Source organism: Torulaspora delbrueckii, chromosome 5 (genome assembly GCF_000243375.1).
Source record: "Torulaspora delbrueckii CBS 1146 chromosome 5, complete genome".
Lineage (NCBI taxonomy): Eukaryota > Fungi > Ascomycota > Saccharomycetes > Saccharomycetales > Saccharomycetaceae > Torulaspora > Torulaspora delbrueckii.
The window spans coordinates 825,685-838,612 of record NC_016505.1 but is presented as its reverse complement, the minus strand read 5'-3'; the positions used below and the strand labels follow the sequence as shown (position 1 = coordinate 838,612).

Sequence of the window (12,928 nt, the reverse complement as noted above, 5' to 3'; positions counted from 1 at the left end):
TTAACTTGTGTGCGTGCAATAGGAGGATACTAACAAATGTGAAGAGAAAAAAATAAAAATCAAATTGGGGCGAGCTGGGAATTGAACCCAGGGCCTCTCGCATGCTTGTATGTTGTTCATCCTCGGTGTTCCGAAGATTCGCCCAAAGCGAGAATCATACCACTAGACCACACGCCCTTGTAATTTGTTGAAAAATGTAAAGAGAAAACAAGACAGATTCACCTATGCTACATTCAAAAGATTGATTTAACATATTCACATTTCACAACTACATTACAAATGATTTATGACTACCCGAGAATGCGTGAATTGCCGTATTTCCCTCCAACGATCTAACTGGCAATCTTGCCAAGATTTATATTTCTCAGTCGGCTCTTACCGGCTCCTCACGGCTCTTAGAGACCCTTTGCGGCTCTTACGTGCGGCTGTCATACTCTGCGGCCATTTCTCTGGAGCGGCTCTTACTTTCGGTCTTCGAACCAATGAACAATGGTTGGACTGTATAATTAATCGAGTTTTATAAACGTATATATAGCTGTCGAAGATCCCAGTATCCAATTCTTGCTTCTCTTTCTAATTATCGATTTGTCTTTTTATTGATATATCTCCAAATCTTTGCCTTGCTTCTAGTGAACTAAGGTTTCTCAGATGCACAGTGACGAAAATTCTTCTTTCAATTCAATTCCATCCCAAGATGATTCACAGATTGCTGCTTATCAACCAGGAGTGCGCAATGAGCCTGCCCAATTGTCCAAATAAAAATAGTAGAACCAGTGAGCATCATACGGGTGGTTTAATTTCCAGAACGCAAAGTCATATATCGCAGAGGTTCGAAGATAGTGCTCAAGATCAAGAGGAAGTGCTAAAAATTATAGAATCCCATAAAGAAGGTGTCGAGAACGTTTTATCTCGTTATGAGACGTATTCGAAAAATTTGGGACCCGTTGAATCTGCAATTGATCAAGAAACACCCGAGAAATTCATTCCTGATCCCAATAGTAAGTTACATCCCGAAGATAAATGGCAATATCCATTGGATGTCGAGACTGGTTTCCGTGTCGTACAGTTTGTAGAAGATGATAGAGAGGATCCTCGATGTTGGTCTACGAGGCAGAAATGGAATTTGACTATTTTGCTTGGTGTGGTGTGCTTCGCTGTGGCATTGATGTCGGCAATCATTACTGGTGATATGACTTCGCCAGCAGAATATTTTGGGGTTTCTTCTATAGTGATGTGTTTGTGTGTTTCATTGATGGTCTGGGGTTTTGGTGTGGGTCCTCTGTTATTTGCACCATTATCTGAAGAATTTGGTAGGAATTGGGTTTATCATACTACCCTGTTAGTAGCTGTGGTATTTATTGTGCCTTGTGCAGTGGCCAAGAATATCGGTACATTGTTGGCTTTCAGATTTTTGGATGGTTTGGCATTTTCTGCCCCAATGTGCTTAATCGGTGGTTCTTTAAGTGATATGTGGAGAAATGAAGAGAGAGGTGTCGCTATGTCTGTCTTTTCCGCAGCACCGTTCATTGGTCCAGTCATGGGTCCCATTATTGGTTCTCTATTGTCGGTAAAAATTAACTGGCGTTGGCCTTACTATTTTATGATCATCTTTAGCGGATGTCTCTACATCATCATGGTGATCTTTTTACCAGAAACTCACCATCAAACTATTTTAAAGAAGAGAGCCAAGAAATTGAGAAAGGTAACCGGTGATCCATCCTATAGAGCTCTTTCTGAGATCCAGATCAGAACCTTCAAAGAAATCGTCGAGGGTACTCTAATGAGACCTGTGATTTTGCTTTCCGAACTAATTGTGTTCTTAATCACATTATACATGTCCATCATTTACGGTCTACTTTACATGTTCTTCTTCGCATACCCAATGGTGTACAGCGAAGGTAAGAAATGGGGGGATATTAAGACGAGTTTGATGTTTATTCCACTAGGAGTTGGTGTACTGATATCAACGGCTATATCTCCCATTCTAAATAAGGACTATTTGAAGAGAGCCCAAAGATATATTGACAGAGGTGAAGTGCCACCAGCAGAGCTTAGATTGATCCCAATGATGATCGGCTCCATTTTCGTTCCTGTCGGGTTGTTCGCCTACGCCTGGTCCTCTTTCCCACACGTTTCCTGGGCAGGACCTTGCTTCAGTGGTATGGCATGTGGTTTCGGCTTCCTAATGCTTTACAACCCAGCAAATAACTACATTGTCGACTCCTACCAACATTACGCGGCATCGGGCCTCGCCGCCAAGACTTTTGTAAGATCGATGTGGGGTGGTGCAGTGCCATTATTCACCATTCAAATGTACCACAGACTAGGTTACGAATGGGCTACTACACTAATGGCCTTCATCTCATTAGCCTGTGTCGCTATTCCCTTCATGTTCTATATCTACGGTGCAAGAATCAGGAAGAGATCTAAGTATGCATACTCACCAGCAGCTCCCACGACGACTACCGTGGACGATGTCGAGAATGGAAGTGCAGTTAAGACTGAAAAACATCACCATTCTTCCAACTCATCGTGCTCCTCGTGAAATCCATTACACTAATAACACTATATATTTAATTCTCACTTTATTTATGATAATGATCTGTTATTCCCACTGAAAGCTCATCGCGTCTTTGAAAATCACCAAAGTAAACATAAACGTAAATCTTGGCAAAGATCATAAACAAGCCCAACCATCTCAATTAAATTAGTTATGACCGATGAGGAACTTAGTGGACTGGAGAGTGAATTGAGTAGTGAGGAAAACAGTATAGAGATTCAGGACAGTGGAGCTTTACGGCTAGATACTCCAGAGACTGTTGCAGTACCGAAGAAACAACTGTTTTATCAAGGAGAAGAAGACTCAATACATAATCTGCCGACAGTTGTATCACCTATTAGGAAGCGTGTGAGATTTAATAGACAACAGAATTCGGAGTTTGATAGTGAAGGAGATTCTCCTTTGCATCCATGGGAGTTCAAGAGAGTTATACGAAGAGAATTCAAACATAAATTGCCCAATAATTATCAGATCAAGAGATGGAAGAGACCCTCGAAAGTAATGGTGGATTCAGTCGTTCAGCTACTTGAAACAAACGCTGAGTCCGCATTGCAACAGGTTCTCGAAAAGTATAGCGCTCAATTGCTGAATATTGACCCTCATAGACCTGTGGACAAGGTTTTCAGGCAAAAGCAAAGCATCATGAATGATATAATTTCTAAAATAAAGACTCAGTTGAAGAAATCGCGGTTCCCGGCCAGAATATCTGATCGGGACTTGGAAATTGAATATATCGTCTCAAAGAGAAAGTTCATTCAAAAAAGATACGCTGAAGAACTCTCTAACGCTGAGAGGTTAGAGGGTGAGCTCCTGAGGGAGCAGAAATTACTGGATGAGGTCAGACAATCATGCGAAACTATGAAGGAAAACAATAGAACAAGACTCACCGAGGGCCTTATTGGAAATAATCTACATCCGAGCCTTAACAAAGCGATGGAAAACGCTTACGGATTGATCACAAACTCATCAAAGGACCGCTCAATGAGCCAATTTGAAAGAGATATAGCCGATTTTAATCTGAAGACCCCGACTGAAAATATTCAATCGGGCACTCTACCAGACGATCAAAAAACCATCAATCTTTTACCAGCGTTACACGAATGTCGCAGAATCTCTCGAGAACTACAACAGAACATTACAAGGTTCGAGAGCCCTCAATTAAAACTTATTAATGATGAATTACTCTCCAGGAAACCAGAAAAATAACAGATGACAAGAAATATGAACTGCAAATACATGAAAGATGGAATTATACCATCAAGATCACTGAAGTTAGGCTTTGAAAGTACATATATTAGCTCTTTAATGGTCTTCATCAAGAAGCGTATCTAATGATTTTCTCTAATTCGCCTAGTTAACAAGGTCGACTGTTACACAGTCAAAGGTAGGAAGTCACCGATACAGAACAGCCTGATTAGCCTGCTTGGTATAATCTATCGTATTCAATTGCCTTCGGTGTATCTGTTATTAGAATTATAGCTTTTCGTTTTGTGTACAGATCAGGAGCAAGGATCATATACGGAAGAGAATATCAGCAGTTGCAGAACCATGAGAGGAAATTTCAACAACCGTAGAAGGGACCATGGTAACTACACCAATGGGAATACATCCGCAAATGTTAGTGGTACACCCGGGAGTGGTAATCAACCTGGTGGATCGAGCTCTTTCTATGAGAGTGCTGAAACTACGAAAGCTTTTAACGATCGTTTAGACTACTTGTTGGCGAATAGCATTGGGAGTGAGGTAATTGCTACTGTCACCTCTGCTGTTAAATACTCCGGTTTACTGGTGGCTTGTAACTTGGAATCATCAAATGGTGTTGATATCGTTTTGAAATACCCAAAGATTATTGATACTGGGTTTGTTGACGACATTGAAGAATTGTCTGAGCAATTAGGTGACACTTTGCTGATCAAAGGTGGTGATGTTGGTGAGCTAGAGGTGAAGGCGCCAGATTTCACTTTGGATGAGAAATGGGAGCAAGCTAAGAAACAAGAATCGGAAGAGAAAAAGGCGAAGGATGATCAGTCAGAAAAACGTAGTAGTGGTTTTAAAACTGATACTGATATCTCTCGTGGTAAGGTTGAGGTAAAGGAACGTGAGTTACAAAAATGGACCCCTGATGCTGGAGATGAGGATTTGAACGTTTTAAGCCAGACTTTGGAAGATTCTTCAAGCACTTGGGATCAATTTACCGTGAACGAAGAAAAGTTTGGTGTAAGATCGACCTTCGATGAGCATTTATATACTACTAAGATCAACAAGAAAGATCCAAACTATGAGAAGAGGTTGAAGGAAGCCGAAAGGATCGCCAAGGAGATTGAGTCTCAAGGTTCCTCTGGCAATATTCATCTTGCTGAAGATAGAGGTCACGTAGTCGATGACTCAGGTTTAGATGAGGAGGACTTGTACTCAGGAGTGGACAGAAGAGGTAACGATTTATTGGCGGCTTTGAAATCCAGCTCGAAACCTTCGCCAGCTAAACCATCTAAGTATATTGCTCCAACCCTGAGAAACCAGCCACACAACACTGATCCAGCTATTATCTCCTCTACGACAGCCAAGAACATTGTTGAAAAGCCTGTCGCTGCTCCTTCCATTATTGTCAAGGAACAACCCTCTGAACAGCAAGTTAATCCAGCCCCTAAGGCTCTACGCTCCGAGGTGCCCGTCAAACCAGCAGCGAAGGTGCCACAAAGGAAAGAGATTCCTCCGAAGAAGCATGTTACTTCCAAGGAGGCCCAGATCGAAGAGTTGAGAAAGTTTTCTCAAAAGTTCAAAGTGCCTTACGATGTTCCTGAGGATTTGAAAGATATCTTGAAGAATTCGAGCTTGAAAAGTGACCCTTCTTTACCACCTAAACCTTCCAGAGGAAGTAATGGAAAGCCCTCGTTACCGGCTACTCCAGTTGGTGCCAAGGCCGACTTGAAGAAAAATCCAAATAACTCAAAAGTCACTTCTCAAAGCCAAACACCCCTTCATTCGCCTTCCAGTGGCAGAGTCAGCGTCTCTTCCAAAAGACGTAATGCTGTGCCATTTTTTGGCTCCAAGGCCCCTCAACCAGACAACAACAAGAAGGAATTATTCTCTAAGAACTTCAACATGTTCACCAAAGCCAAGGAGGCCTACAATAAAAAAGCCAAACAGCAAGAGAGCGAAAATAAGAGCATGGAACCATTCTTTATTGAAAAGCCTTATTTCACAGCTCCTACTTGGGTCAACACCGTTGAACAATCTTACAAGAACTTGTTTCCCGATGAGAGAACTGCAATTCAAAAAACCCAAATGAACCTGCAACAACGTCAAATGAACTCCATGAGTGCAGCTGCGACTACAGCAGCGGCAAACCAACAGATGGGAGTCGTCATGGGTAATATGATGAGATTCCCTATGGGCCCAGGTTCATCACCAAACCCAATGATGAACGGAATGGCTGGTAACATGGGCATGTATATGCCATTTCAACCACAGCCAATGTTTTATCCATCGATGCCGCACATGATGTCTATGATGGGTGGTAGTGAAGACGGCGGTGGAAGCCCTTCACCACAAGGACTGTCTCCTCACATTCCTCCCGCCTATTTGAACAACGCCCCGGGTTCACCAATGGGTGCGTACGGCTACCCAGGCATGCCTTTCCAAACAATGATGGGGAATGGAGGGAATCCAGGAACAGGCGGTGGTAACAGCAACTATAGACAAAACTACCACCATGGTGGTCACAGTCATCACAGGAACAATCAGGACAACCATTGATTTTCTTCATATAGCTTCTTATGTATCTTTTTACTAAACAGCAAACATCAAGCTATCTGTTACTAAATAAGCCTCAGTTCTAGGATGGTTATGTTTAGTTCTTCGTTATTTGACATTTTAACCACTTACCTCATCGCTCTAATTAATTGTTCAAGCGCGAATCAAACTTGACACCTTTTAACAAATAGCGACAAACATTTCATTTGAGGAGATCTGAGAGAGCATCCTCTCATGTCAACGTATATAAGAGGTCCAGTATGTGGAGTTTCGAACTGTCCTTCACGGTTGTGGCGTATCATAGATGGTAGAAGGACTTGTCAATATGGACATGTCATGGAAGGTGATGTAGAGTTTAATAACGAGGAAGACGAAGTCAATGCGGGAGTGGTTACAAGAAGACTGAATCTGACAACCAGCGCTACAGGAAACTTCCAGTCGAGCTTAAGTGGGTCTCAGTCCCAAAACTTGCAACGACCGGCGGGCGGCAAGAAGATTTATGGAAGTGAAGCAAACATTTTATTCCTGAAAGCATTCCAATTGATTTTGAAGCAACAATCAAGCTGGCTTATACGAGAAATGAATTTCCCAACTGAATTTGATCAAATCGTGAAGCTTATATGGATGCAATATCTGAAATGGATTAATGAAGAGGAAGTACGACAAGAGCCGTCGGAGAGTAACAGCAGTGACGAAGAAGAGAGTAGTGCTTACAATAGTCGAATGGCATTGGGCCGATTCCAGCTCAATATGTTATCAGCGGTGACTATCATGTATATGGCAGCCGTACATCTTGGGTTGCCTGTATACACCAGCGATTTCGTGAAGTGGATCGCTTCAGCGAGATTTCCATATTATAAAGCTATTAGGAAATTGCCAGAAACCTGGAGGGAAAAGTTACCAAGTTCTCACCTGCGTCTACTAGAAGGTGAAAAGCCTCCCAACAATGGTCAAATACAGGCAAAAATCTGCCAAACATGTTTTAGGACAAAGTTTCTCAAAGTATTTAACGGCAAAGTAATATGTGAAGGACTCGTCCTCAAACTTACCATGCTCGCTGTCCTCCCGCCTGAATTTTACTTCTTCACTGTGGGGTTGATCACTAATTTGGACATCAAAAGCTACTACAACCTGATAGAATATCCATTTCTAAAATTTCGCAAGTACAACTTATGGCCAGAACTCCGAACGATTGGATTCTTCTTGCTGGCCACCAGGTGGCTCTTGATGAGTGACAAAGAAACTTATCCTTTGCAATGGATTCAGTCTCTCTCCAGGAGACCGCACGGGACAGATACATCTCGTGATGCTACAATTGACGAGCTCCTAACAGGAATCTCATCAAAGAGGGAAGATGGAAATGTTTTCGAATGGTCTAAGGGCGAAACTTCGCAGTATCTAAAGTGGATTGAAGATTCCTTCTTATCAATCCAACCAGATGACCCCAAAATGAAAATCGACCATAGAATTGCCAAAAGGAAATTGCTCAAGATTTTTCCCATAGACAGTGATACAACGACAAGTGTAACAATAAATGCTGATCAATCAAATTTCGTCGAACAATTACAAGAAAAATATCTCTACTTTTTATCTGAAGTCGAGTCCCATTGGAACGAACAAATAGTAGAGGATGAACAACAAAGATTGACGAGCATAATGGAATTCGAAAAGATTCTTATAAAGGAAATAGCAATAGCATTTGCACTATCAATGGAACAAATCGTCACAGCTGTCCAAGAAATCAGCAAATGGTGTTCTGCCCGATCCGCTACAAATCAATGAGCAAAAGATGCAGTACCACACTCGTATCCCATCCTCAGCTAGGACTTATTATCGGCTGTCCCAATAGTGTCAAAGAATTATTCACTGTCATTCAAGGAGGGGCCTCGTTTACACTGCTCGCGCCGTTTTCTCAATTTGTTTGCGGGACCACAGCGCTCAGCCTACGAAACCGGCAATACCTCACATCGGAGGCTCATCGTGCTACTGAAGGTCTCGTTTGACCATGTCAAAGATGTCGTTTAACCCTGCAGATTCGGTACAAGTGAAAAAAAATGGAACGATGAACTCGAAGAATACTGGCGGTGAGCGCAGGCAAAAATTCACTGAACGACTACAAATTCTTCTACGAGCTGCTTCATTGTTTGCAGCATTTCATCCACAAGCTAGGAAATAGATGTTCTTGACCATCGTTAGTTGTATCGGAGATGTTCGTTCATATCAGACGATTTTTCTTTTTCACAGTATGGTTTCTTCCGAAAAAATTATAAATACAGGAATGCTTTAACAATTTTAATGTCGATAATTACTGTTAATTGAGCAATTGAATCAAGCTACAAGAGGCTTTGGAAGTTGATTTTTGAAAGCTTCTGAAATATCCCTGTTTTTCTCGTTTTGGTAAGATGGTAGCTCAAGAATTGTTGAATGCTGATTCTTCTGTCACTTACGATGCCATTGTAATCGGTGCTGGTGTCATCGGCCCATGTGTTGCTGCTGGTTTAGCAAGAAAGGGCAAGAAAGTGTTGATTGTTGAAAGAGACTGGGATATGCCAGATAGAATTGTTGGTGAACTCATGCAACCAGGTGGTCTAAGAGCATTGAGAAGTTTAGGTATGATTCAGTCCATAAATAACATCGACGCTTTCCCAGTGACTGGTTACACTGTTTTTTACAATGGTGAAAAAGTCGATATTCCGTACCCATACAAGGCAGATTTGGCTCCAGTTGAGAAATTGGAAGGATTGGTCAAGGATGGTAACGACAAAGTTCTAGAAGACAGTACTATCCACATTAGGGACTACGAAGAAGACGAAAGAGAGAGAGGTGCAGCTTTTGTGCATGGTAAATTCTTGAACAATTTGAGAAACATTGTGGCCGGCGAAAAGAATGTCACTCGTTTGCAAGGTAACTGTGTTGAAGTTTTGAAGGCGAAGAACAACGAAGTTGTTGGTGCCAAAGTCAACGTTGAAGGCCGTGGTAAGGTTGACTTCAAGGCCCACTTGACTTTTGTCTGTGATGGTATCTTTTCTCGTTTCAGGAGAGAGCTACACCCTGAGCACATCCCCTCTGTTGACTCTTCATTCATTGGTATGTCGCTATGGAACGCTAAGAACCCAGTTCCAATGCACGGCCATGTCATTCTAGGCACTAACCATCTGCCCATCCTTGTGTATCAAATCAGCCCTGAAGAGACTAGAATGTTGTGCGCATACAACTCTGCAAAACTACCTGGCGATATCAAGGGTTGGTTGAGCAAAGAAGTGCAACCACATGTGCCAAAGAGTTTACGCCCATCTTTCGATGCCGCCTTGGCCGAGGGTAAATATAGATCCATGCCAAACTCCTACCTGCCAGCAAGACAAAACGATGTCACTGGTCTATGTGTTATTGGTGACGCTTTGAACATGAGACACCCATTGACCGGTGGTGGTATGACCGTTGGTTTGAACGATGTCGTTTTGTTGATTAAAAAGATTGGTGACCTCGACTTCAGTGATCGTGAGACAGTCTTGGACGAACTTCTAGATTACCATTACGAGAGAAAGAATTACGACTCTGTCATCAACGTTCTATCCATCGCCCTATTCGCCTTGTTCGCTGCTGATAACAAAAACTTGAAATCTCTGCAGAAGGGTTGTTTCAGATACTTCCAAAAGGGTGGCGATTGTGTTAAAGTACCAGTCAAGTTCCTATCTGGTGTCAATCCACAGCCATTGATGTTGGCCCGTGTCTTCTTTGCCGTTGCTCTTTATGCCGTTTACTTGAATATCGAGGAACGTGGGTTCTTGGGTTTGCCAATGGCATTGCTAGAAGGTATCATGATTTTGATCACTGCCACCAAGGTCTTTGCTCCATTCCTATACCGCGAATTGTGTTCTTAAGCCCAATGATGAACCAACGAAGAACTAAGAATTTTTAAAAAACGCTACGACCAACCATTCCACTTTATTTATGTTTATTTTGCAATCCAGTTTCACAAATATAAGTTAGATAGAAGAAACTGCCATTTTAATCAAGTATTTATGATAATTATTAAGCCTATTACTCTGATCTTGAAGCCCGTTTATAATGAGTCTCTTGTAAAGTTATATCGGAAGGGAAGGACTTCGCACATAGCTTAACTATTCTCATCGCACTCACTAATACTCATCGGAGCCATGGAGAGACCACTTTGGGTACGTTGGCTAAGGGTTTGGGCTGTTGGTGGAGCCATTATTGGTGCTGGAGCACTACTTTTCAAATATACGACTCCAACAGATGAACAATTGATTAATTCACTATCACCAGAATTGAGGTTGCAGTATGAGAGGGAGAGGAATCTACGTCAGGCAGAGCAAAAGGAATTGATGAAGATTGTGAAAGAGACATCCCAAAGCGACAGACCGATTTGGGACACTGGTGCGATTCAATCACCTTGGGAGAAGAACGTTGATCCGCAATCCAAGGGAAGACAGAATTTCGAACAGTTGAAGGCAGAGCAAGTCCAAAAGGAAGAGTTGGATAGAATTAGGAATGAGCTGGCGCAGATAAGAGAGCAGACTTCTTCAAAGACGGGCGAAATTGTCCAGGGAAAGAATAAGAGCTGGTGGAAACTCTGGTAAGATGACATTTTATACTGTACATAGTGAACTTTATTTATTGGCCTGATGCCCATTGTGCGAAACCACCACTCGCGAACGCCTGAAGTGCACTTCCAAAACCGGTACTGGCTAGTCTAGCTACAGCTCCATCATTTTGCTCAGAAGCCCTGTTGAGTTCATCCACTGAACGCACAATATTCACAATGTTGGTCTCTATGACCATACCTCCCTGGATAATCTCTTCAAGGACACTCTCTAGGGTTTGCCAGTTGAAGATTAGGTCAAGTTCGCTAACCTCGGAGAAACAACGGTCTAATGATTCAACAAACGTTTGAATCAGATCCAGAATTGCTAGCTCAGACTCTTGATCATCTACTATGAAGGTGAAGAACAACGTAGCGTAGTTCTTGTAAATTATCTGGATATCTTCGTCTTCTAAGGAATCACTCTCACCAAGTAAAGATGGTGGAGTCACCAGGAAAGAACTTTGGAAATCACTATTTCTTTGAGATATCAGCTCATGAACTTGTTCAAGCAGTAGTTTCTGCTTCGGAAGATCGACTGGAGTGTAAAATTTGATCAGTCTAGGCTGACCTTTCTTATTAACTGGAGTGGGAGTGTTAGTAGCGATGTACCTGATAATATAGCACGAATTGCAACATACATATCAACACAGCATGGATCATCTCTTGATGTTTTTCATCCAATGTAAGTAGGTTCGAAGATAGAGAACACGGCGTTGTACTTAAATGAAGTTGTTAAAGACCAAAACTTCGCCGGAAGATCGACAAAGCTCAGCAAAGCTCAAGCAGTAATTGTTAGTTTTACACTGATTACTGGTATGCTACATAGGAAGTGTGCAACAATGGACAATTAACTGAATTTATAAAAAAAGAATGCGCAAGCCCGGAATCGAACCGGGGGCCCAACGATGGCAACGTTGGATTTTACCACTAAACCACTTGCGCTTAGTAATTTGATGGTGGAACTAAAACTGTGAAAACTCAATCCACATGGTTCATGTCACGGGAAGTTTCAGGTTTTTCAGTCCGTATATTGGGTTAAAAGTGAAGAGTAGCTCACTATTACTGTAGATTGGATAGAACTTCATTATATCAGGACCGCCAATCAGTTTCAATGGCTTTATCTTCTATCTTTGGAGGTGCTACACCTTCCCAGCAACAAACTGTCAATTCGACTGCTGCTAATTCAGTCACAGACAAGGTCAAGTCACAAATTGCGCAAGAACTAGCTGTCGCTAATGCTACTGAACTAGTGAATAAAGTGACAGACAATTGTTTTGAAAAATGTCTAACGAGTCCGTACTCCAATAACAACGAACCTTGCGTTGACCAATGTCTAGCCAAGTACATGAGAAGTTGGAACGTTGTCTCTAGGGCTTATATCGCAAGAATCCAACAGGCATCGACCTCTGGTGAGATTTAAACACAAACAATCCTGTATATGAGTAAGTAAATACCTACAGCATCCAATATATCTGCACATAAGACCAATGGTTGGAGTAGCATTAAATTACCCATGCCTACGTGAATATAAATATACATAAATATGCTTTTCGCCGTAACGACTTCGCTCGTCGAATTTTAATCTTTCTTTATCGTTTACTCGTCGTCCTCGTCCTCGTCATCACCACCATCTTTTAGTTGCTGCTTAACGTCTGCCCACAATTTACCCTTGTTATGGTTCTCATACCATTTAGTGACAGCACTGTCAAACGTGGCTTGGAAGACAAACGCAGAGGCAAACACAGTACCGACGAACACGGAGTTTCTCTTGAATAAAACTTTGTACAAAGTGGAAAAGGCCTAACTCATATTGTTAGTAAATCATGCTTGTTCGTCCATTCGCTCGCTTGTAAGATCACATACCATTTTTATTATTACTGCAATATTTCTCGATCAATTATGCTACCAAAGCACAACTTCCAAACGATGATCTTTATATTCTTCTAGTAGTTAATGGTTAACCGTTAGTTCCAGAGCCCCTACGCTGTAGAGCCGATCTTAGCGGTGAA

At 41.9% G+C, this 12,928-nt stretch overlaps 9 protein-coding genes and 2 non-coding genes across 11 annotated transcripts; 7 read left to right on the top strand and 4 right to left on the bottom strand.

Annotated features, from left to right (window-relative positions):
• Window positions 1-66: 66 nt before the first annotated feature.
• Window positions 67-177, bottom strand: TDEL0Etrna5P. Its single transcript has 2 exons — window positions 141-177; window positions 67-103 (listed from the first exon to the last, which is right to left on the bottom strand). It is a non-coding gene; the product is annotated as a tRNA-Pro (tRNA).
• Window positions 178-694: 517 nt separating this feature from the next.
• Window positions 695-2,545, top strand: TDEL0E04480 (MFS transporter; the record flags this gene model as incomplete). Its single annotated transcript, XM_003681854.1, has 1 exon — window positions 695-2,545. The coding sequence occupies one exon, from the start codon at window positions 695-697 to the stop codon at window positions 2,543-2,545; it is 1,851 nt and encodes a 616-aa protein (XP_003681902.1).
• Window positions 2,546-2,713: 168 nt separating this feature from the next.
• Window positions 2,714-3,766, top strand: OKP1 (Okp1p; the record flags this gene model as incomplete). Its single annotated transcript, XM_003681853.1, has 1 exon — window positions 2,714-3,766. The coding sequence occupies one exon, from the start codon at window positions 2,714-2,716 to the stop codon at window positions 3,764-3,766; it is 1,053 nt and encodes a 350-aa protein (XP_003681901.1).
• A 342-nt stretch (window positions 3,767-4,108) lies between these two features.
• PBP1 (Pbp1p) lies at window positions 4,109-6,316 on the top strand (the record flags this gene model as incomplete). Its single annotated transcript, XM_003681852.1, has 1 exon — window positions 4,109-6,316. One exon carries the CDS (start codon window positions 4,109-4,111, stop codon window positions 6,314-6,316), a length of 2,208 nt encoding a protein of 735 aa, XP_003681900.1.
• Window positions 6,317-6,547: 231 nt separating this feature from the next.
• RRN7 (Rrn7p) lies at window positions 6,548-8,095 on the top strand (the record flags this gene model as incomplete). The annotated part of the gene is made up of 1 exon (XM_003681851.1): window positions 6,548-8,095. The coding sequence occupies one exon, from the start codon at window positions 6,548-6,550 to the stop codon at window positions 8,093-8,095; it is 1,548 nt and encodes a 515-aa protein (XP_003681899.1).
• Window positions 8,096-8,715: 620 nt separating this feature from the next.
• Window positions 8,716-10,194, top strand: ERG1 (squalene monooxygenase; the record flags this gene model as incomplete). Its single annotated transcript, XM_003681850.1, has 1 exon — window positions 8,716-10,194. One exon carries the CDS (start codon window positions 8,716-8,718, stop codon window positions 10,192-10,194), a length of 1,479 nt encoding a protein of 492 aa, XP_003681898.1.
• A 276-nt stretch (window positions 10,195-10,470) lies between these two features.
• CBP4 (Cbp4p) lies at window positions 10,471-10,914 on the top strand (the record flags this gene model as incomplete). The annotated part of the gene is made up of 1 exon (XM_003681849.1): window positions 10,471-10,914. The coding sequence occupies one exon, from the start codon at window positions 10,471-10,473 to the stop codon at window positions 10,912-10,914; it is 444 nt and encodes a 147-aa protein (XP_003681897.1).
• Window positions 10,915-10,948: 34 nt separating this feature from the next.
• APS3 (Aps3p) lies at window positions 10,949-11,579 on the bottom strand (the record flags this gene model as incomplete). Its single annotated transcript, XM_003681848.1, has 2 exons — window positions 10,949-11,499; window positions 11,558-11,579. 2 exons carry the CDS (start codon window positions 11,577-11,579, stop codon window positions 10,949-10,951), a joined length of 573 nt encoding a protein of 190 aa, XP_003681896.1.
• A 211-nt stretch (window positions 11,580-11,790) lies between these two features.
• Window positions 11,791-11,861, bottom strand: TDEL0Etrna13G. The gene has a single exon. It is a non-coding gene; the product is annotated as a tRNA-Gly (tRNA).
• A 169-nt stretch (window positions 11,862-12,030) lies between these two features.
• TIM13 (protein translocase subunit TIM13) lies at window positions 12,031-12,339 on the top strand (the record flags this gene model as incomplete). Its single annotated transcript, XM_003681847.1, has 1 exon — window positions 12,031-12,339. One exon carries the CDS (start codon window positions 12,031-12,033, stop codon window positions 12,337-12,339), a length of 309 nt encoding a protein of 102 aa, XP_003681895.1.
• Window positions 12,340-12,515: 176 nt separating this feature from the next.
• Window positions 12,516-12,785, bottom strand: QCR9 (ubiquinol--cytochrome-c reductase subunit 9; the record flags this gene model as incomplete). Its single annotated transcript, XM_003681846.1, has 2 exons — window positions 12,516-12,719; window positions 12,783-12,785. The coding sequence occupies 2 exons, from the start codon at window positions 12,783-12,785 to the stop codon at window positions 12,516-12,518; spliced, it is 207 nt and encodes a 68-aa protein (XP_003681894.1).
• Window positions 12,786-12,928: the final 143 nt, after the last annotated feature.